Source organism: Heterodontus francisci, chromosome 4, assembly GCF_036365525.1.
Source record: "Heterodontus francisci isolate sHetFra1 chromosome 4, sHetFra1.hap1, whole genome shotgun sequence".
Lineage (NCBI taxonomy): Eukaryota > Metazoa > Chordata > Chondrichthyes > Heterodontiformes > Heterodontidae > Heterodontus > Heterodontus francisci.
In genome coordinates, this window is record NC_090374.1 from 11452188 (window position 1) to 11474983 (window position 22796).

General features: G+C 51.7%; 1 protein-coding gene across 3 annotated transcripts in view; it reads left to right on the forward strand.

Moving 5' to 3' along the window:
• The window catches only part of rictora (RPTOR independent companion of MTOR, complex 2 a), a 373719-nt gene that overhangs the window by 304164 nt on the left and 46759 nt on the right, over positions 1-22796 (forward strand). For all 3 annotated transcript variants that reach the window (XM_068029133.1, XM_068029132.1, XM_068029135.1), the window contains 3 exons: positions 8162-8268; positions 9892-10121; positions 16476-17523. In XM_068029133.1, the coding sequence (XP_067885234.1) occupies positions 8162-8268; positions 9892-10121; positions 16476-17523 (1385 nt within the window). The remainder of the gene's footprint in view (positions 1-8161; positions 8269-9891; positions 10122-16475; positions 17524-22796) is intronic.

The following is a 22796-nucleotide window of genomic DNA, read 5'->3' on the forward strand; positions in this document are numbered from 1 at the left end:
CGGGCGCTCGCTCTCTGTCCTGTCTCGGGCGCTCGCTCTCTGTCCCTGTCTCGGGCGCTCGCTCTCTGTCCCTGTCTCGGGCGCTCGCTCTCTGTCCCTGTCTCTCGCGCTCAGCGCTCTGTCCCTGTCTCTCGCGCTCGCTCTCTGTCCCTGTCTCTCGCGCTCGCTCTCTGTCCCTGTCTCTCGCGCTCGCGCTCTGTCCCTGTCTCTCGCGCTCTCCTGTCCCTGTCCTCTCGCGCTCTGTCCCTGTCTCTCGCGCTCTGTCCCTGTCTCTCGCGCTCTGTCCCTGTCTCTCGCGCTCTGTCCCTGTCTCTCGCGCTCTGTCCCTGTCTCTCGCGCTCTGTCCCTGTCTCTCGCGCTCTGTCCCTGTCTCTCGCGCTCTGTCCCTGTCTCTCGCGCTCTGTCCCTGTCTCTCGCGCTCTGTCCCTGTCTCTCGCGCTCTGTCCCTGTCTCTCGCGCTCTGTCCCTGTCTCTCGCGCTCTGTCCCTGTCTCTCGCGCTCTGTCCCTGTCTCTCGCGCTCTGTCCCTGTCTCTCGCGCTCTGTCCCTGTCTCTCGCGCTCTGTCCCTGTCTCTCGCGCTCTGTCCCTGTCTCTCGCGCTCTGTCCCCTGTCTCTCGCGCTCTGTCCCTGTCTCTCGCGCTCTGTCCCTGTCTCTCGCGCTCTGTCCCTGTCTCTCGCGCTCTGTCCCTGTCTCTCGCGCTCTGTCCCTGTCTCTCGCGCTCTGTCCCTGTCTCTCGCGCTCTGTCCCTGTCTCTCGCGCTCTGTCCCTGTCTCTCAGCGCTCTGTCCCTGTCTCTCGCGCTCTGTCCCTGTCTCTCGCGCTCTGTCCCTGTCTCTCGCGCTCTGTCCCTGTCTCTCGCGCTCTGTCCCTGTCTCTCGCGCTCTGTCCCTGTCTCTCGCGCTCTGTCCCTGTCTCTCGCGCTCTGTCCCTGTCTCTCGCGCTCTCTGTCCCTGTCTCTCGCGCTCTCTGTCCCTGTCTCTCGCGCTCTCTGTCCCTGTCTCTCGCGCTCGCTCTCTGTCCCTGTCGCTCGCTCTCTGTCCCTGTCTCTCGCGCTCGCTCTCTGTCCCTGTCTCTCGCGCTCTGGCCCTGGCCCTGTCTCTCGCGCTCTGGCTCTGGCCCTGACCCTGTCTCGCGCTCTCTCTCTGTCCCTGTCTCTCGCGCTCTCTCTCTGTCCCTGTCTCTCGCGCTTTCTCTCTGTCCCTGTCTCATGCTCTCTCTCTCTCTCTCTCTCTCTCTCTCTCATATTCTGGTCCCTCCTCCCTCCCTGCCTCCCTTCCCCAACCTCTCCCTCCCCCCCTTCCCCACCCTCTCCCCCTTCCCCACCCTCTCCCCCTTCCCCACCCTCTCCCCCTTCCCCACCCTCTCCCCCTTCCCCACCCTCTCCCCCTTCCCCACCCTCTTCCCCCTTCCCCACCCTCTTCCCCCTTCCCCACCCTCTCCCCCCTTCCCCACCCTCTTCCCCCTTCCCCACCCTCTTCCCCCTTCCCCACCCTCTTCCCCCTTCCCCACCCTCTTCCCCCTTCCCCACCCTCTTCCCCTTCCCCACCCTCTCCCCCTTCCCCACCCTCTTCCCCCTTCCCCACCCTCTTCCCCCTTCCCCACCCTCTTCCCCCTTCCCCACCCTCTTCCCCCTTCCCCACCCTCTCCCCCGCTCTCTCTCTCTCTGGTCCCTTCCCTCCCTCTCTCTCTCTCTGGTCCCTTCCCTCTCTCTCTCTCTCTCTCTGGTCCCTTCCCTCTCTCTCTCTCTCTCTGATCCCTTCCCTCTCTCTCTCTCTCTCTCTGGTCCCTTCCCTCTCTCTCTCTCTCTCTGGTCCCTTCCCTCTCTCTCTCTCTCTCTGGTCCCTTCCCTCCCCCCCTCTCTCTCTGGTCCCTTCCCTCCCCCCCTCTCTCTCTCTCTCTCTCTGCTCCCTTCCCTCCCTCTCTCTCTCTGGTCCCTTCCCTCTCTCTCTCTCTCTCTCTCTCTGGTCCCTTCCCTCCCTCTCTCTCTCTCTCTCCTTTTTCTGGTCCCTTCCCTCCCTCTCTCTCTCTCTCTCTCTCTCTGCTCCCTTCCCTCCCTCTCTCTTTCTGTCTGTGTGTCTCTCTCTCACTCTCTGGTCTGGTCCCTTCCCTCCCTCCCTCCCTCTCTCTCTCTGGTCCCTCCCCCTCTCGCGCTCTCTCTCTGTCCCTGACTCTCGCGCTCTCTCTCTGTCCCTGACTCTCGCGCTCTCTCTCTGTCCCTGACTCTCGCGCTCGATCTCTGTCCCTGTCTCTCGCGCTCGCTCTCTGTCCCTGTCTCTCGCGCTCGCTCTCTGTCCCTGTCTCTCGCGCTCGCTCTCTGTCCCTGTCTCTCGCGCTCGCTCTCTGTCCCTGTCTCTCGCGCTCGCTCTCTGTCCCTGTCTCTCGCGCTCGCTCTCTGTCCCTGTCTCTCGCGCTCGCTCTCTGTCCCTGTCTCTCGCGCTCGCTCTCTGTCCCTGTCTCTCGCGCTCGCTCTCTGTCCCTGTCTCTCGCGCTCGCTCTCTGTCCCTGTCTCTCGCGCTCGCTCTCTGTCCCTGTCTCTCGCGCTAGCTCTCTGTCCCTGTCTCTCGCGCTCGCTCTCTGTCCCTGTCTCTCGCGCTCGCTCTCTGTCCCTGTCTCTCGCGCTCGCTCTCTGTCCCTGTCTCTCGCGCTCGCTCTCTGTCCCTGTCTCTCGGGCTCGCTCTCTGTCCCTGTCTCTCGCGCTCGCTCTCTGTCCCTGTCTCTCGCGCTCGCTCTCTGTCCCTGTCTCTCGCGCTCGCTCTCTGTCCCTGTCTCTCGCGCTCGCTCTCTGTCCCTGTCTCTCGCGCTCAGCTCTCTGTCCCTGTCTCTCGCGCTCGCTCTCTGTCCCTGTCTCTCGCGCTCGCTCTCTGTCCCTGTCTCTCGCGCTCGCGCTCTGTCCCTGTCTCGCTCTCTCTCTCTCTCTCGCTCTGTCCCTCTCTCTCTCTCTCTCTCTCTCGCTCTGTCCCTCTCTCTCTCTCTCTCTCTCTCGCTCTGTCCCTCTCTCTCTCTCTCTCTCTCTCTCGCTCTGTCCCTCTCGCTCTCTCGCTCTGTCCCTGTCTCTCGCGCTCTCTCTCTGTCCCTGTCCTCTCGCGCTCTCTCTCTGTCCCTGTCTCTCGCGCTCTCTCTCTGTCCCTGTCTCTCGCGCTCTCTCTCTGTCCCTCTCTCTCGCGCTCTCTCTCTGTCCCTCTCTCTCGCGCTCTCTCTCTGTCCCTCTCTCTCGCGCTCTCTCTCTGTCCCTCTCTCTCGCGCTCTCTCTCTGTCCCTCTCTCTCGCGCTCTCTCTCTGTCCCTCTCTCTCGCGCTCTCTCTCTGTCCCTCTCTCTCGCGCTCTCTCTCTGTCCCTCTCTCTCGCGCTCTCTCTCTGTCCCTCTCTCTCTGTCCCTCTCTCTCTGTCCCTCTCTCTCTGTCCCTCTCTCTCTGTCCCTCTCTCTCTGTCCCTCTCTCTCTGTCCCTCTCTCTCTGTCCCTCTCTCTCTGTCCCTCTCTCTCTGTCCCTCTCTCTCTGTCCCTCTCTCTCTGTCCCTCTCTCTCTGTCCCTCTCTCTCTGTCCCTCTCTCTCTGTCCCTCTCTCTCTGTCCCTCTCTCTCTGTCCCTCTCTCTCTGTCCCTCCCTCTCGCGCTCTCTCTCTGTCCCTCCCTCTCGCGCTCTCTCTCTGTCCCTCTCTCTCGCGCTCTCTCTCTGTCCCTGTCTCTCGCGCTCGCTCTCTGTCCCTGTCTCTCGCGCTAGCCCTGTCTCGCTCTCCCTCTCTCTCTCTCGCTCTGTCCCTCTCTCTCTCGCTCTGTCCCTCTCTCTCTCTCTCTCTCTCTCTCTCGCTCTGTCCCTCTCGCTCTCTCGCTCTGTCCCTGTCTCTCGCGCTCTCTCTCTGTCCCTGTCTCTCGCGCTCTCTCTCTGTCCCTGTCTCTCGCGCTCTCTCTCTGTCCCTCTCTCTCGCGCTCTCTCTCTGTCCCTCTCTCTCGCGCTCTCTCTCTGTCCCTCTCTCTCGCGCTCTCTCTCTGTCCCTCTCTCTCGCGCTCTCTCTCTGTCCCTCTCTCTCGCGCTCTCTCTCTGTCCCTCTCTCTCGCGCTCTCTCTCTGTCCCTCTCTCTCGCGCTCTCTCTCTGTCCCTCTCTCTCGCGCTCTCTCTCTGTCCCTCTCTCTCGCGCTCTCTCTCTGTCCCTCTCTCTCGCGCTCTCTCTCTGTCCCTCTCTCTCGCGCTCTCGCTCTCGCCCCCTCCCTCCCTCTCTCTCTCTGTCCCTCTCTCTCGCGCTCTCTCTCTGTCCCTCTCTCTCGCGCTCTCTCTCTGTCCCCTCTCTCTCGCGCTCTCTCTCTGTCCCTCTCTCTCGCGCTCTCTCTCTGTCCCTCTCTCTCGCCCTCTCTCTCTGTCCCTCTCTCTCGCCCTCTCTCTCTGTCCCTCTCTCTCGCCCTCTCTCGCTGTCCCTCCCTCTCTCGCCCTCTCTCGCTGTCCCTCCCTCTCTCGCTCTCGCCCCCTCCCTCCCTCTCTCGCTCTCGCCCCCTCCCTCCCTCTCTCGCTCTCGCCCCTCCCTCCCTCTCTCGCTCTCGCCCCCCTCCCTCCCTCTCTCGCTCTCGCCCCCTCCCTCCCTCTCTCGCTCTCGCCCCCTCCCTCCCTCTCTCCGCTCTCGCCCCCTCCCTCCCTCTCTCGCTCTCGCCCCCTCCCTCCCTCTCTCGCTCTCGCCCCCTCCCTCTCTCTCTCGCCCCGTCCCTCCCTCTCTCGCTCTCGCCCCGTCCCTCCTCTCTCGCTCTCGCCCCGTCCCTCCCTCTCTCGCTCTCGCCCCGTCCCTCCCTCTCTCGCTCTCGCCCGTCCTCCCTCTCTCGCTCTCGCCCGTCCCTCCCTCTCTCGCTCTCGCCCCGTCCCTCCCTCTCTCGCTCTCGCCCCGTCCCTCCCTCTCTCGCTCTCGCCCCGTCCCCTCCCTCTCTCGCTCTCAGCCCCGTCCCTCCCTCTCTCGCTCTCGCCCCGTCCCTCCCTCTCTCGCTCTCGCCCCGTCCCTCCCTCTCTCGCTCTCGCCCCGTCCCTCCCTCTCTCGCTCTCAGCCCCGTCCCTCCCTCTCTCGCTCTCGCCCCGTCCCTCCCTCTCTCGCTCTCGCCCCGTCCCTCCCTCTCTCGCTCTCGCCCCGTCCCTCCCTCTCTCGCTCTCGCCCCGTCCCTCCCTCTCTCGCTCTCGCCCCGTCCCTCCCTCTCTCGCTCTCGCCCCGTCCCCTCCCTCTCTCGCTCTCGCCCCGTCCCTCCCTCTCTCGCTCTCGCCCCGCCCCTCCCTCTCTCGCTCTCGCGCCCCGTCCCCTCCTCTCTCGCTCTCGCTCGCCCCGCCCCTCCCTCTCTCGCTCTCGCCCCGCCCCTCCCTCTCTCGCTCTCGCCCCGCCCCTCCCTCTCTCGCTCTCGCCCCGCCCCTCCCTCTCTCGCTCTCGCCCCCGCCCCTCCCTCTCTCGCTCTCCGCCCCGCCCCTCCCTCTCTCGCTCTCGCACAGTCCCTCGCCCCTCCCTCTCTCGCTCTCCCTCTCTCGCTCTCGCCCCGTCCCTCCCTCTCTCGCTCTCGCCCCGCCCTGCCCTCTCCTCTCTCGCTCTCGCCCCGTCCCTCCCTCTCTCGCTCTCGCCCCGTCCCTCTCCCTCTCTCGCTCTCCGCCCCGTCCCTCCCTCTCTCGCTCTCGCCCCGTCCCTCCCTCTCTCGCTCTCGCCCCGTCCCTCCCTCTCTCGCTCTCGCCCCGTCCCTCCCTCTCTCGCTCTCGCCCCGTCCCTCCCTCTCTCGCTCTCGCCCCGTCCCTCCCTCTCTCGCCTCCTCGCTCTCGCCCCGTCCCTCCCTCTCTCGCTCTCGCCCCGTCCCTCCCTCTCTCGCTCTCGCCCCGTCCCTCCCTCTCTCGCTCTCGCCCCGTCCCTCCCTCTCTCGCTCTCGCCCCGTCCCTCCCTCTCTCGCTCTCGCCCCGTCCCTCCCTCTCTCGCTCTCGCCCCGTCCCTCCCTCTCTCGCTCTCGCCCCGTCCCTCCCTCTCTCGCTCTCGCCCCGTCCCTCCCTCTCTCGCTCTCGCCCCGTCCCTCCCTCTCTCGCTCTCGCCCCCGTCCCTCCCTCTCTCGCTCTCGCCCCGTCCCTCCCTCTCTCGCTCTCGCCCCGTCCCTCCCTCTCTCGCTCTCGCCCCGTCCCTCCCTCTCTCGCTCTCGCCCCGTCCCTCCCTCTCTCGCTCTCGCCCCGTCCCCTCCCTCTCTCGCTCTCGCCCCGTCCCTCCCTCTCTCGCTCTCGCCCCGTCCCTCCCTCTCTCGCTCTGCCCCGTCCCTCCCTCTCTCGCTCTCGCCCCGTCCCTCCCTCTCTCGCTCTCGCCCCCGTCCCTCCCTCTCTCGCTCTCCGCCCCGTCCCTCCCTCTCTCGCTCTCGCCCCGTCCTCCCTCTCTCGCTTCGCCCCTCGTCCCTCTCCCTCTCTCGCCTCATCCCTCTCGCCCTCCTCCCCCCCTCGCCCTCTCCCTCCCCCCCTCGCCCTCTCCCTCCCCCCTCGCCCTCTCCCTCCCCCCCTCGCCCTCTCCCTCCCCCCCTCGCCCTCTCTCGCCTCCCCCCCTCGCCCCCCTCTCCCTCGCCCTCCTCGCCCTCTCCCTCCCCCCTCGCCCTCTCCCTCCCCCCCTCGCCCTCTCTCCCCCCTCCCCCCCCCCTCGCCCTCTCCCTCCCCCCCTCGCCCTCTCACCTCTCCCTCCCCCCCTCGCCCTCTCCCTCCCCCCTCGCCCTCTCCCTCCCGCCCTCTCCCTCCCCCTCGCCCTCTCCCTCCCCCCCTCGCCCTCTCCCTCCCCCCCTCTGTCCCTCTCCCTCCCCCCCTCTGTCCCTCTCCCTCCCCCCCTCTGTCCCTCTCTCTCCCCCCCTCTGTCCCTCTCTCTCCCCCTCTCTGTCCCTCTCTCTCCCTCTCTCTGTCCCTCTCTCTCTCTCTGTCCCTCTCTCTCTCTCTGTTACCCCGTCCCTTCCTCCCTCCCTTCCTCTCTACATTTGCAGGGAGCGGGAACGCTCAGCAGAGAAGCTGTCACTTTCACTGCTGTCCTCAGGAACGGCAGTTTTTGAACTTAGGACAGATTCAGACAGGCTTTTGAAACACAGTCAGAACCCGCCAGAAACCCCGAATCCATCCCTAGTTCAGAAACTGCTGTTCCCGATGTCAGCAGCTGTCAGCTGTGAAACTGACTGAGAGGTTTTTTTAAAAAGCTGGTCTGAAAGAAGAAGACAATGGAAAATTTCTCATCTCTGAAATACATCTGCGGGCCATATGTTGGACAAACCTGTTTTGAAGGCTTCAACTTTGTGTTAACTGTTGTCAAAAGTGCCAAATGTAGACAGTGGAATTGGACTGGGGGGATAGAGTTTCAGTAGAACACACAGTCTGCGACTTTTGCCCATTACTGGAATGCAGAATTGAGTTCAATTATGGTGCTTCCACATGTCCAAGTAGCCAATCAGCAATCAATGGCTAAACTGACATGGGACAATAGTAATTTGCGTGAGGTACTATCATCCATAGAACTGTGCTTTATTGCCTTCAGGGCAAGAGTAAGGGAGGAAATTAGAAAATAAAAATCAGTCAACCTATCTCCAGTCATTTACACTGGAGCACATTTGAACCCATAGCCTGATGGCTTGCTTGCTCTTCTCAGTGGAGGCCATTTAGTGCCCACTGTTACTTTGGGTGCTACCCCTGCTTTGCAACCCAAGTGGGAGCCAGGAGTAAATTAAGCGTACTTGAGTGGGATATTGCAGGAAGTGGATGGGTCATGACTCATACAAAGCCTCCATACCTATCAACCCTTCGTGTTCCTGCCCAATACCACTGGCTCCCTGTCTATTGTATTGACCATGAGATCTTAGTTTTCAAATCCTTTTGCTCTACCTTGCCTAGATGATGAAGTTCAGCTGTAAATTCCAGCTCCTGTTTGCTGCTCCTCTAACTCCTGATCATTGCCCACCCTCATTCCCGCTGCTCCATAGCCAGATGCCAGTCCTTGAGTCACTCCAGCTCTGTTCTGTGGAAGTCTACCCCAGAATCACTTTTCTTCACCATATCTCTGCTTTCTTCAGACAGCTCTTCCGGACCTATCTCTTTGACTGCGCTTTTGGTTGCCCTGTTTTCTTTGTTTCTTGCATGTCAGTGTCCTTTCTCCTTAAATGATGCTAGATGATACTCTGCGTAAGGCTTCTGATCCAAATGTGATGTGGATTTCAGGGAAACATTGGCTCGTCCAACTGGGGATTGAACCTGCTTCAGGAGGAGAACGTGATCCCGGATGTTATAGCTCTGGCCCAGACATGCGAGATTCTCTCTGTCAGAGGGTAAGTAGCAGTCCTGATGGAAATAGATCAGAAAGAAGCATGATGTGGTTGGTAGTCAGTCTCATACCTGGAGACCTCAGTAACTGACTTTTCGCTCATCTTAATTCACTGCAGTTTATTTGGGTTTGCCCTATTCATTAAATGCACTTGTTGACTTCTGACATTTTGCCAATCTTGAATGTTAAACCTTTCCCTTATTATCGCGCTCAGGTGTCTATTCTGTGTATAAATCATCTAAATTCTTCAATTAGATTCCAGCTTTTAATTCACTCTCGGGTATCTATTATTCTGCATATAAACCACTAGAACCCCTCGATTAGATTCCAGCTTGTGACTCGGTCCTAGATAACTTTTTTCTTTCTAATTTTCCTGGTGTTGACAGGGAATGTCATGGAACCCATTTAAGTTCGTAAAAATATCCTTGCTTAGGAAAAATTTGTGTCTGATATCGGTCCCAGATTGTTTCTGCTTTCCTGACCTTGCCAATTTTCAAGGATGAAACTATTCAGCAAATCACTGGGATTCCCAATTCCATCAGAGAGCCTACTTGGGGAAGGTAGAAAATAGCTGCACTAGTCCTTCCAACACTTGTAATGCAAGACACAGCCTCAGGTGCCTGTCTAGTATAGCAAGCGGCACGGATTCCGGTGTCTCTGGTAGTATAGCATGGGGCACGGCCTCCACTTTCTATGGTAGTACAGCAAGGGGCACGGCTTCCAGTGTCTCTGGTAGTATAGCATGGGGCATGGCCTCCACTGTCTGTGGTAGTAGTGCATGGGGCATGGCTTCCACTGTCTGTGATAGTACATTATGGGGCACAGCTTCCAGTGTCTCTGGTAGTATAGTGTGGTGGGGTGCAAAGGATGAGAGGCACATTGAGATACTCCAGTTATTTATTGTTGCATGCCCACATTAAAATGGGTACATTCAAAGTAACCTGTCATTTCTGCCAAAAAATCCTGGCACTCTCCACCTCTTTGAGTTAAAAAGCAAACTGCTCCATTTGTCCGTTCTGCATTGTGCTCTATGGCTTCGGTAGTTGCTGTAAGAGCTGCTGTATTGAAATGTACGATGCATTTATACTGATTCCAGCCACTGGACACTAGTAGCAGAGAATGGAGCACTGCACTAGTGAAATTATATCAATCAACTCAAAAAAAAAAAAGGGGTAAACCAAGTAAATATAGGCCAGTCAGTTTATGTTAATGGTGTAATCGTTACAATCCATTGGAGGCAGAATTAGTGAGTGCTACAATTCATCGAGGGCAGAATCAATCTGTGCTCGACAAAAGTGTAAGCTGATTAGGGAGGGTCAAAATGGTTTTGTTAATGTTAGGTCATAGCCAATTACCCCAGCGGTGTGTTTTGGAAATCACTGAAGTAATGGATAGAAGAGGATCATTGGATACATAGATTTACACTCAGCATTTGAAGAGTTCTGTAGAGTCCTTCTGAATATTATTTTCCAGTAATGACTCGAATAGTCATTCTGATTATTATTCGGCAATAATAACCCTAAAACGGTGATCGTCTAATCTTGTTTGGGGTTGTGCCTTCAACAATGGATCAAAGTGCAGCCTGTTGTTTCCATTGACTTTGTTTCTTTTTTTTCTGCTTCCACAGGACCTGTCTGTATGTACTGGGTCTCTTGGCGAAAACAAAGCAGGGGTGTGACATCCTGAAACAGCATGGCTGGGATTCGGTCAGGCACAGCCGCACGCAGCCCTGGCCCGTGGCCCCTGATGACATGGAACAACTATACAACGAGCTGTCCTCAGTCCCCAGTACATTGAGCCTCAACTCCGAATCTACCAGCTCCAGGCATAACAGTGAGAGTGAGTCAGTACCTCAGAGTGAGTATCATATGATATGGAGCTTGCCATGCTGTTTCAGTGTAATGGAGTTGTCTCCAGCATGAATCACCAAGTGAATTGTGCGATGTTTGCTGGCACTCCAGTTATTTCCCAGTCATACATAAATAATTCTGCTCCTCCCCTGGGAGTGTTGACTCTGCTGAGGTATGGATGCTGGCAGCCCTCCGGTATGTCGCTCAACTGGCCAGTCTTTACATATAAGCCCAAGCATTGAGTGTCAGCCGTCCGAGTTCAGTGCTGCTTTCTTCCAGTGTCAACACGTCCACTTTCCCGTACTGCTCATTGATGAGGGATAAGAGCCCTGCTTGATTTTTTTCACTCTTACCACACTACCAGAAGTACGTGGAGGCTTTGGAGAGGGTACAGAAGAGGTTTACCAGGATGTTGCCTGGTCTGGAGGGCATTAGCTATGAGGAGAGGTTGGATAAATTCGGATTGTTTTCACTGGAACGACGGAGGTGGAGGGGCGACATGATAGAGGTTTACAAAGTTATGAGCGGCACGGACAGAATGGATAGTCAGAAGCTTTTTCCCAGGGTGGAAGAGTCAGTTACTAGGGGACATAGATATAAGGTGAGAGGGGCAAAGTTTAGAGGGGATGTGCAAGGCAAGTTCTTTACACAGAGGGTGGTGAGCGCCTGGAACTTGCTGCCGGGGTAGGTGGTGGAAGCAGGTACGATCGCGACGTTTAAGAGGCATCTTGACAAATACATGAATAGGATGGGAATAGAGGGATACGGTCCCCGGAAGTGCAGAAGGTTCTAGTTTAGGCAGGCATCAAGATCGGCACAGGCTTGGAGGGCCGAATGGCCTGTTCCTGTGCTGTACTGTTCTTTGTTCTTTAACCCAAAGGGCACTGAATTTAATTGACATGCCCCCATCAGCTGCCCTGAGATCAGCTAAATCTACCTAGAACCAGAGTGAAATCTACTGGTCTACCATGGGCAGTCCATTGACCCAGCATGCGTTGGAAACTGTGATTGAATTGGGTGGTTCCTTCCCATCTCCAGCAGCTGGGTGATAGGCTCAGATAAAGAGTAAGGCTGTCTATCACTTTGGCACCAGAGTCAGGAGATGAACATCGCTTAAAAATCCACATGACACATCACACTTAAAAATGTTGGCCTTAACTTATCAACTCTTCAGAAATAGGAAAGCCGAAGAAAAGAGGTCAAAACGGACAGACCATCCAGCATCGACCTAGGCACTGGAAATGATAATGGCAAGCCCAGCCCTGTAGACCAGCCCTGTAAGGTGGACAAGTCCCCAGGTCCGGATGGGATCTATCCCAGGTTACTGTGGGAAGCGAGAGGAAATAGCTGGGGCCTTAACAGATATCTTTGCAACATCCTTAAACACGGGTGAGGTCCCGGAGGACTGGAGAATTGCTAATGTTGTCCCCTTGTTTAAGAAGGGTAGCAGGGATAATCCAGGTAATTATAGACCGGTGAGCCTGACGACTGTGGTAGGGAAGCTGCTGGAGAAGCTACTGAGGGATAGGATCTATTCCCATTTGGAAGCAAATGGGCTTATCAGTGATAGGCAACATGGTTTTGTGCAGGGAAGGTCATGTCTTACCAACTTAATAGAATTCTTTGAGGAAGTGACAAAGTTGATTGATGAGGGAAGGGCTGTAGATGTCGTATACATGGACTTCAGTAAGGCGTTTGATAAGGTTCCCCATGGTAGGCTGATGGAGAAAGTGAAGGCGCATGGGGTCCAAGGTGTACCAGCTAGATGGATAAAGAACTGGCTGGGCAACAGGAGACAGAGAGTAGCAGTGGAAGGGAGTTTGTCAAAATGGAGACGTGTGACCAGTGGTCCACAGTGTCTACAGGGATCCGTGCTGGGACCACTGTTGTTTGTGATATACATAAATGATTTGGAGGAAAGTATAGGTGGTCTGATTAGCAAGTTTGCAGACGACACTAAGATTGGTGGAGTAGCAGATACTGAAGGGGACTGTCAGAGAATACAGCAGAATATAGATAGACTGGAGAGTTGGGCAGAGAAATGGCAGATGGAGTTCAATCAGGGCAAATGCGAGGTGATGCATTTTGGAAGATCCAATTCAAGAGTGAACTATACAGTAAATGGAAAAGTCCTGGGGAAAATTGATGTACAGAGAGATTTGGGTGTTCAGGTCCATTGTTCCCTGAAGGTGGCAACGCAGGTCAATAGAGTGGTCAAGAAGGCATACGGCATGCTTTCCTTCATCGGACGGGGTATTGAGTACAAGAGTTGGCAGGTCATGTTACAGTTGTATAGGACTTTGGTTCGGCCACATTTGGAATACTGCGTGCAGTTCTGGTCGCCACATTACCAAAAGGATGTGGATGCTTTGGAGAGGGTGCAGAGGAGGTTCACCAGGATGTTGCCTGGTATGGAGGGCGCTAGCTATGAAGAGAGGTTGAGTAGATTAGGATTATTTTCATTAGAAAGACGAAGGTTGAGGGGGGACCTGATTGAGGTGTACAAAATCATGAGAGGTATAGACAGGTTGGATAGCAAGAAGCTTTTTCCCAGAGTGGGGGATTCAATTACTAGGGGTCACGAGTTCAAAGTGAGAGGGGAAAAGTTTAGGGGGGATATGCGTGGAAAGTTCTTTACGCAGAGGGTAGTGGGTGCCTGGAACGCGTTGCCAGCGGAGGTGGTAGACGCGGGCACGATAGCGTCTTTTAAGATGTATCTAGACAGATACATGAATGGGCAGGAAGTAAAGAGATACAGACCCTTAGAAAATAGGCGACAGGTTTAGATAGAGGATCTGGATCGGCGTAGGCTTGGAGGGCCGAAGGGCCTGTTCCTGTGCTGTAATTTTCTTTGTTCTTTGACCCTGCAAAGTCCTCCGGGAAACCGGAGCACCCGGCGGAAACCCACGTGGTCACAGGGAGAACTTGCATACTCCGCACAGGCAGTACCCAGAATTGAACCCGGGTTCGTGGAGCTGTGAGGCTGCGGTGCTAACCACTGCGCCACTGTGCCACCCATTTATTGCCCATCCCTAATTGCCCTGGAGAAGGTGGGGTGGTGAGCCTTCTTGAACTGCTGCAGTCCATGTGAACCGCCTTAAGAACTCCTCTTTCTCCTCCAAATGAAGCTTGAACAACTGCAAAAGTTAGTGCACTGATGAAAATGCTGAAAAAGCACTACAATGATCTCAAAATTATACCTTTCCAACAGAAAATGAATAAGTGATGACGTATCTTCAAAAAGCTAGCTTCTACAGGCCAGGTTATCCAACGACTCTGTTCTGTGAGCAGAGCTGCGAATGAGAGCCATTAATTCTGAATGTGATCCATGTCATTCTATAGAAGCTTGCACTGGTCCAAAGCAGCCTATCAAAACCCAAAAACATTCTTTTCTGCCAAATGCATTGCACCATGAATTGCTGTGCTGTATCACAAACCTGGTATTCCAACTTGCATTCACGGCTAGTAAGACTCGAGACTAATCAGGGCTCCCTGTGCGAGCCTCCAGTCTTCTGTTTCTATTTCACATTTCCAGCAGTTTTTAATAAAATGTGCCAAACTTTTTTTATTCATTCATGGGATGTGGGCATCACTGGCTGGCTAGGCCAGCATTTATTGCCCATCCCTAATTGCCCTTGAGAAGGTGGTGGTGAGCTGCCTTCTTGAACTGCTGCAGTCCATGTGGGGTAGGTACATCTACAGTGCTGTTAGGAAGGGAGTTCCAAGATTTTGACCCAGTGACAGTGAAGGAACGGCGATATAGTTCCAAGTCAGGATGGTGTGTGACTTGGAGGAAACTTGCAGGTGGTGGTGTTCCCACGCATTTGCTTCCCTTGTCCTTCTAGTTGGTAGAGGTCACAGGGGCATTGTAAAATACAATGACACCTTGCCAGATAAGGAAATATTCAGGCAGATGACCAAAAGCTTGGTCAAAGAGGTAGGTTTTAAGGAATGTCTTAAAGAAGGAAAATGAAGTAGAGGCGGAGCGGTTTAGGGAGGAAATTCCAGAGCTTAGGGCCCAGGCGACTGAAGGCATGGCTGCCAATTGTGGAGTGATTAAAATTGGGGATGCTCAAGAGACCAGTATTAGATGAGCACAGAAATCTAGGAGATACCTCCAATTAATTATTGTAAATCAGATCATTCCATAACACCCAACCTGTTCATCGTCTTTCTCCACACCCCCCAGCATCTCTCTCACTCACAAAAGCACACACAGTGTCAGACTTTGGCTTTTTTTATATTGTGTAGTTGTGTGCTAGACCTCAGAGTTGTTGCTGGTAGCTGGGATTACCGAGTTAAGAGAAACATTTTGGTCTGACAGGAATTGGAAATTCTCACCACAGACCCTGTCAACAGGACTAACAGCTCTTTTGCAGCTGAAATCAAGGCATCACAGATAGCTTTGAGATGAAAGAGCAGAATCGGGAGAGGACGATTTCCATTTGTTAATGAAATTGGCCAAGTCAGCTCCTTCCTTTACCTCATACTTGGTACTTCTTGTACCTGCAGATACAGTTTGGCTGTGAGCAGGCATCTACTGATCTCCAAAAAAGTTAGTATGGATGTCCTATTATGTGTCAGGATTATCCCAGCTTCGACACAGCAAATGTAAGGACCCTGTTAAATACAACTATTGATTCTTCATTCTCTCACCCCCTCTTTCCCCCCCCCCCCCCCCCCCCACAATCCAGGAGTACATGGCCATCACTTGAAAAATATCTGTAGTGATGGGTTTAAAAATAGAAGATTCTTGGCTGTTGGCCTCGGTGTTGAGTTTGCTTAGGGGATGCCCTGTGGCTACACAAGACCAGAAGCTATAAAATGAGGGGAAGGGAAAACAACATGTCACAAAATCCAATATAAAAGCAGCTTCAGCTTCAGGTGTTGTATTCTCTGTATACAGTAAGACCTTTCTGTCTGTGCTGCCAGTCCTGGAACAATGAGGTCAAATGGCTGAAGGACCTACGCCACCTGAGCCTGTTCTGTGATGTTATAACACTGTCGTTTTACAATTTCTGAATTTTAGTATTTTTTTGCCAATTTGTTTTGTTTGCATCAAGATGACAGATGTGAGCTCTGGGGAATGGACTGTCTCTGCACCCCTGAGACCTAGTGTCAGCACTGAGTGCTCTCTGGTCAGATACAACATGGGTTAGACACAGAGTAAAGCTCCCTCTACAATGTGCCATCAAAAGCTCCCAGGACAGGCATAAAATGGCTACATCACAAAAGGAGGCCATTTGACCTGTGAAGTCCATGCCAGCTCTCTGCAAGTATAATTCAGTTAGTCCCATACCACTGCTCTTTCCCCAGAGCCTTGCAAATACTCTTCAGGTGCTTATCCAATTCCCTTTCGAAAACCTCAAGTGAATCTGCCTCTACTGCATTCTCTGGCAGTGCATTCCACATCCTAACTACTTGCTGCGTTAAAGAAAGGATTTCCTCATATTGCCTTTCACTCTTTGACCGATCATCTGAAATCGATGTCATCTGGTTCTAGACCCCTCATGATTTTGAATACTTCTAGCAAATCTCTCAATCTTCTCGAAGGATAGCAACCCCAACTTCTTCATTCTATCCATGTAACTGAAGTCCCTCATCCCTGGAACCATTGTCGTAAATTTTCTCTGCATCCTCTCTAAAGCCTTCACTTCCTTCCTAAAGTGCAATGCCTGGAATTGGACACAATACTCCAGTCGAGGCTGAACCAGTGTTTTATAAAGGTTTATCATAACTTCCTTGCTTTTGTACTCTGCCTTTGTTTATAAGCCCAGGATCCCATATGGCTTTTTAACCACTTAATCAACCTGCCCTACCACCTTCAACGATTTTTCTGTTCCTGCATCCCCTTTAGAATTAATTTTATATTGCCTCTCTTCATTCTTCCTATTGGATGCAGAGTAAAGTTCACTTTACACTGTCCCATTAAACGCTCCCACGGCAGGTACAGCGTGAGTTAGATACAAAGCTCCCTCAGACTAGCTTCTCATATGCATGAGGCTGAGTTTTTTTTTTTCTCTCACCAGCCATCCTTGTGCTCTGTTAACAAAGTGATCAGTTTTATGCCATGGTGCCAACAGGGACACAATTCAGATAATCTAAACTGTCGCTTAGGAACCAATACAGATGATAGAGAGGCAACTCTTCCTCCATTCGTTATGACAAAGTTAATTTGGTGCCCAGGTCTTAGTGGTAAAGGGTCAGTTCTTAAGATGGCTGCACCAGTCAATTCTCCTAAGCGGTAGTAGGTCTGCAGTTTTGGTTGTTTCAGCCAATCTCAATTGGACAAGACTCCATAGAACTCTTCACATGACCAACACAAGTTAATAGACGTGCTGTGGGCTGCTTTGTATTTCAGGCATGTTTATTATGGAAGATGATCGATACGGGAGCAGCACAACCAGCACCTTCTTCCTAGATATCACCGAGGAGGGAGACCCATCTTTGCTAGAGAGGCCCAAATCAGCGAAGGAGAAGGAACGAAGCCCCCTGAGCATTCTCAGCTCTTCCAGATTTGTTACCCGGCGCTTCTTCAACAATCTCACTTCACTGCCCAGCAAGAAACTGCGCAGCAGCAGCGATTCCAAGTCTTCGAAGGCAGCAGCAGACAGGAAGCAGGTCCAGCGGCGCATCCGGGCAGTCACTGAGCCAGCCAACAGCACCGAGTATTTGCACAGTGAAGTGTTCACCAGTATTTTCAATGGTAGCCGACTGCACAAGAGCCACACATTGAGCTTGGAGACCTCATTCGTCGGGAGCAGGGATCACGGCAACAGAGGAAGCTCACAGAGTATCTCCGAGTCTGAACTGAAGCGCCCAAAGACTCTATTGGGGGATAATCACCAGGAGCAAATCATCAAGGACAGGTCTATGGGGGATGGCACAACTGGCACGCAGTTCAAAAGCCGTAGCCAGAGCTTTAACACAGACACCACAACAAGTGGCATTAGCTCTATGAGTTCAGTCAGCTCTAGTCCATCTGGTGAAACAGTCCGCCTGGACCCAGCCAATGTCGACACAGACTGTGGCAGCCTGAACACAGTTGTCAGTGCACGGACGGTGAAGACTAATGTGTCCCTCAACCCCCAGTCCAACCACCTACCTCTGTCCAAGTCGAACTCTGTGTCACTGGTCCCCCTGGGATCTTCACACACACTCCCCCGAAGGGCGCAGTCACTCAAAGCACCATCAGTCACTACCGTAAAAAGCCTGACCGACTACAACTTCAGCTATACAAGCCCACGTGACGCTTTCGGGTATGCCACGCTGAAGCGACTTCAACAGCAGAGGATGCATTCATCACTGTCGCACTCTGAGGCCCTGGCATCTCCAGCAAAGGATGTGCTGTTCACAGACACAATTACCATGAAAACAGGCAGCCTGGATTCAAGGCTGACACCAAGAAGGTAATTATGTGTATCCTATACTTAAATATTGCAATATTTGCACCTTGAGAAAAGAAGATATAACATCTTCATTCTATGTACTCCTCACTATCCTCACATAACCCTGTTTGAGAGTTTCTGGAAAAATATATGTTGAGTACATACATGAAAAGGTTGTGACATTGCAGGTACACAGGACTCAGTCTCATACAAGCCCCAGGCCTGGTGCTATTTATTGCATGTGCTTGTTTCCCTCACAATGGTTCTTGCTACTTGTATCAGACCACTAGTTGCTGGAAGTTGTTATTGAAGTAGGTTTGATTGCACATCAAGTATCAAACATTCTGTGAGTTTATCCAGTCTTTCTAGTTTCCCGGAGATTGATGATTGTCAGCAGTTGTCTGCTGATGCAAAATCTTAATACTGAGCTGTTCACATCAGTATAAATTTTACAAATCCAAGAGTGTGAATTGTGCTTCCTCTGTGTCTCTGTACCAGCAGCATAAGGAGTTGCGTAAGGAGCAGGAGATGGGGACTTTAATCCCCAAAAGCAAAATATTGCAGATGCTGGAAATCTGAAATAAAAACAGAAAATGTTGGAAACATTCAACAGGTCTGACAGCATCTGTGGAGAGAGAAATAGAGTTAACGTTTCATCATGAAAGATCACATGAAACGTTAACTCTGTTTCTCCATGAATGCTGTCAGTCCTGCTGAATGTTTCCAGCATTTTCTAATTTTAATCCCCATGCTGGTTTTGTGCCAGAGGCAGAGGAGCTGACAGTGCTCTATGGTACAAGTGTTGTTATTAATATGGGTTTGGGACATTCGGGCATCAGGAAATTCCACTCTTTGCAGCTTAGCACATTGTCTTTCTGGTATGCCTTAAAAAGACGGAGCAGATGCCAGGCCTGCAAGAAAGCCAAAATCTATTCTAGGAGACAGGATAAACTGTCACTTAGAAAGGCACAGGTTAATCAAGGATAATCAGCATGGATTTGTTAAGGGAAGATCTTGTTTGACCGACTTGATTGAATTTTTTGAAGAGGTAACAAGAGGATAGATGAGGGTAGTGCAGTTGATGTGGTCCACATGGACCTTAGCAAGGCTTTTGACAAGGTCCCACATGTCAGACTGGTTAAAAAAATAAAATCCCATGGGATCCAGGGAAACGCAGCAAGGGCGATACAAAATTGGCTCAATGGCAGGAAACAAAGGGTAATTGTTGACAAAATAGAAATAAGAAATGCTGGAAATACTCAGCATGTCTGGCAGCATCTGTGGAGAGAGAAGCAGAGTTAACGTTTCAGGTCAGTGACCCTTCATCAGATCACCACACTTCCTGAAACGTTAACTCTGCTTCTCTCTCCGCAGATGCTGCCAGACCTGCTGAGTATTTCCAGCATCTGCAGTATTTTGCTTTTATTTAAATAGGTAATTGTTGACGGCTGTTTTGGCGACTGGAGGGCTGTTTCCAGTGGCGTTCGCAGGGCTCAGTACTGGATCCCCTGCTTTTTGTGGCGTATATTAACGATTTGGACATAAATGTAGGGGGCATGATCAAGAAGTTTGCAGACAACACAAAGATTGGCCATGTAGATAGCGAAGAGGATAGCTGTATGCTGCAGGAAAATATTGATGGTCTGGTCAGATGGGCAGAAAAGTGGCAAATGAAATTCAACCTGGAGAAGTGTGAGGTGATGCATTTGGGGAGGTCAAACAAGGCAAAGGAATATGCGATTAATTGGAAAATACTGAGAAGTGTAGGGGAAGTAAGGGACCTTGGAGTGAATGTCCACAGATTCCTGAAGGTAGCAGGACAGGTCGATAAGGTGGTTAAGGAGGCATATGGAATCCTTTCCTTTATTAGCTGAGGTATAGAATACACGAGCAGGGAGGTTATGCTGGAACTGTATAACTCATTGGTTAGGCCACAACTTGAATACTGTGTGCAGTTCTGGTCACCTCATTACAAAAAGGATGTAATTGCACTAGAGAGGATACAGAGGAGATCTACGAGGATATTGTCAGGACTGGAAAAATGCAGCGATGAGGAAAGATTGGCTGGGGTTGTTCTCCTTGGAACAGAGAAGGCTGAGGGGAAATCTGATTGAAATGTACAAAATTTTGAGGGGCCTGGATAAAGTGGAGGTGAAGGGTCTATTTACCTTAGCAGAGAGATCAGTGACTAGGGGGCATAGATTTAAAGTGATTGGTAGAAAAATTAGAGGGGAGATGAGGAAAATCTTTTTCATCCAGAGGGTGGTGATGGCCTGGAACTACTACCTGAAAGGATAGTTGAGATTGAGACCCTTAACTCATTCAAAAGGAGTCTGGATGTGCACCTCAATTGCCATAAGCTGCAGGGCTGTGGACCAAATTCTGGAAGGTGGGATTAGAATAGGTGGATCATTTTTCAGCTGGCACAAACATGATGGGCCAAGTGGCCTCTTTCTGTGCCTTAAACTTTCTATGCTTCTATGAAAGCAGCAAAAACTTAAAGGTCTACTCCTTGCCTTTGTATCTGGCTTTGCTGAGTATGCTGCTTTTCTGTTTATTGGTTGTTTTGTGACACGAGAATCTTGGATTTTCTGGATTCTTTGTAATTAGACTAGAGCAGCTTTTTTTTCTTGAGAACTTTACTTCTCCAGCCTAAGACATTCAGCCTGGAGGAGAGTCCGAGAGAGGCATTTCCAGAATGCAGGGCCTAGACAGCTGAAAAAGAAAATTGGTAAGGGAATGGGGGGTGAACAAGGCCAGTCTGAGGAATGCATGTATTGCTGAGGAAGGTTACAGGTAATGAAAGATGAGGCCATAAATGGATTTAAATATGGAGAATTTTAAATTTGAGGCTTTGGGGCAATGGAGAGCCAATGTAAGTCAGTGTGGACAGGGTGATGAGTGAGCGGGATTTAGTGTTAGTTACGTATCATAGAAATCTATGGCACAGAAGGAGGCCATTTGGCCCATCGTGTCCACACTGGTCGACAAGTAGCCATCCAACCTAATCCCACTTTCCAGATCTTGGTCCATAGCCTTGTAGGTTACAGCACTTCAAGTGCATATTCAAGTAGTTTTTGAATGTTTTGAAGGTTTCTGCCTCTACCACTCTTTCAGGCAGTGGGTTCTAGATATCCACCACCTTCTGGGTGAAAAAGAAAATTCCCTCTAAATCTCCTCCTATGCCTCCTGGTTATGAACCCCTCAACCAAGAGGAATAGGGCCTTCCTATCCACTCTATCTGACCCCTCAATTTTATACACTTCAATGAGGTCTCCCCTCAGCCTCCTCTGTTCCAAGGAAAACAACTCCAGCCTATCCAATCTTTCCTCATAACTAAAATTCTCCAGTCCAGGCAACATCCTCGTAAATCTCCTCTCTACCCTCTGGAGTGCAGTCGCATCTTTCCTATAGTGTGGTGTCCAGAACTGCATGCAGTACTCCAGCTGTGGCCTAACTAGTGTTTTATACACTTCTAGCATAAGCTCCCACGTCTTAGTTCCTATGCCGCCTTGACTACCTTATCTACCTGCCCAGCCAACTTCAGGGATCTGTGGACATGCACTCCAAGGTCCCTCCGTTCCTCTACCCATCTCAGTATCCTACTATTTATTGTGTATTCCCTTGCCTTGTTAGCTTTAAGAACATAAATAAGAGCAGGACTAGGCCATTCAGCTCTTCAAGCCCGTTCTGCCATTCAGTGAGATCATGGCTGATCTTCAACTTCAACGCCATTTTCCTGCACTATCCCCATATCCTTTGATGTCTTTATTATGTAGAAATCTATCAATCTCAGTCTTGAACATACTCAATGACTGAGCCTCCACAGCCCCTTATTCTGAGATTGTGTCCCCTGGTTCTACGCTGCCCAGCCAGATCCTTTCTGCATCTACCCTATCGAGCCCTGTAAGAATTTTGTTTGAATGAGATCACCCCTCATTCTTCTGAACTCCAGAGAATAAAGGCCCAGTCTATTTAATCTTTCCTCATAGGACCATCCCTCCATCCCAGGATTAGTTTGGTAAACCTTTGTTGCGCTCCCTCTATGGCAAGTATATCTTTCCTTGGGTAAGGAGACCAAAACTGCACACAGTACTCGAGGTGCGGTCTCACCAAGGCTCTATATAATTGCAGTAAGACATCTTTACTGCTATATTCAAATCCTTTTGTAATAAAGGCCAACATATCATTTTCCGCCTTAATTGCTTGCTGTAGCTTTCAGTGACTCCGCATCTGCAAGCTTCTTAATCATATTCCCTATATTCAAGTCCAAATCATTGATATATACCACAAGGGAAACAGCTTTCTAGGCACTAAAATACCCATTGACCATTCATTACCTTTGCTTCCTGCCTCTGAGCCAATTTTGGATCCAACTTGCCATTTTGCCTTGTATCCCATGGGCTTTTACTTTTGTGACCAGTCTGTCATGTGAGACCTTATCAAAAGCCTTGCTAAAAATCCATGCTGACATCACATGCAGTACCCTCATCGACCCTCCTTGTTATCTCCTCAAAACGTTCAATCATGTTCATCAGGCACGACCTTTTAACAAATCCATGCTGACTGTCATTGATTAATCCATGTCTTTCTAAATTAAGATTTATCCTGTCCCTCAATTTTTTCCCCAGTAATTTTCCCAAAACCGAGGTTAGGCTGATGGGCCTGTAATTCCTCAGTGCATCCCTTTCTCCCTTTTTAAACAATTATTCAAAATGTTAGCTGTCCTCCAGTCCTCTGGCAGCACACCTGTAGTCAGAGAATTGGAAAATGATGGTCAGAGCCGCCACTATTTCTTCCCTTAACAGCCTAGGATACATTTCATCTGGGCCAGGGATTTATCCATTTTCAAAGTTGTTAAACCTCTCTCATTGTTAATTTCATCTAATATTTCACATGGAAATGGTGGTGTAGTGGTAATGTTACTGGACTAGTAATCAAGAAGCCCAGGCTAATGCCCTCGGGACATGGGTTCAAATCCCACCACTGCAGCTGATGGAATTTAAATTCAATGAATAAAAATATGGAATTGGAGAGGGTGCAGAGGAGGTTCACCAGGATGTTGCCTGGTATGGAGGGCGCTAGCTATGAAGAGAGGTTGAGCAGATTAGGATTATTTTCATTAGAAAGACGGAGGTTGAGGGGGGACCTGATTGAGGTGTACAAAATCATGAGGTATAGACAGGGTGGATAGCAAGAAGCATTTTCCCAGAGTGGGGGATTCAATTACTAGGGGTCACGAGTTCAAAGTGAGAGGGGAAAAGTTTAGGGGGGATATGCGTGGAAAGTTCTTT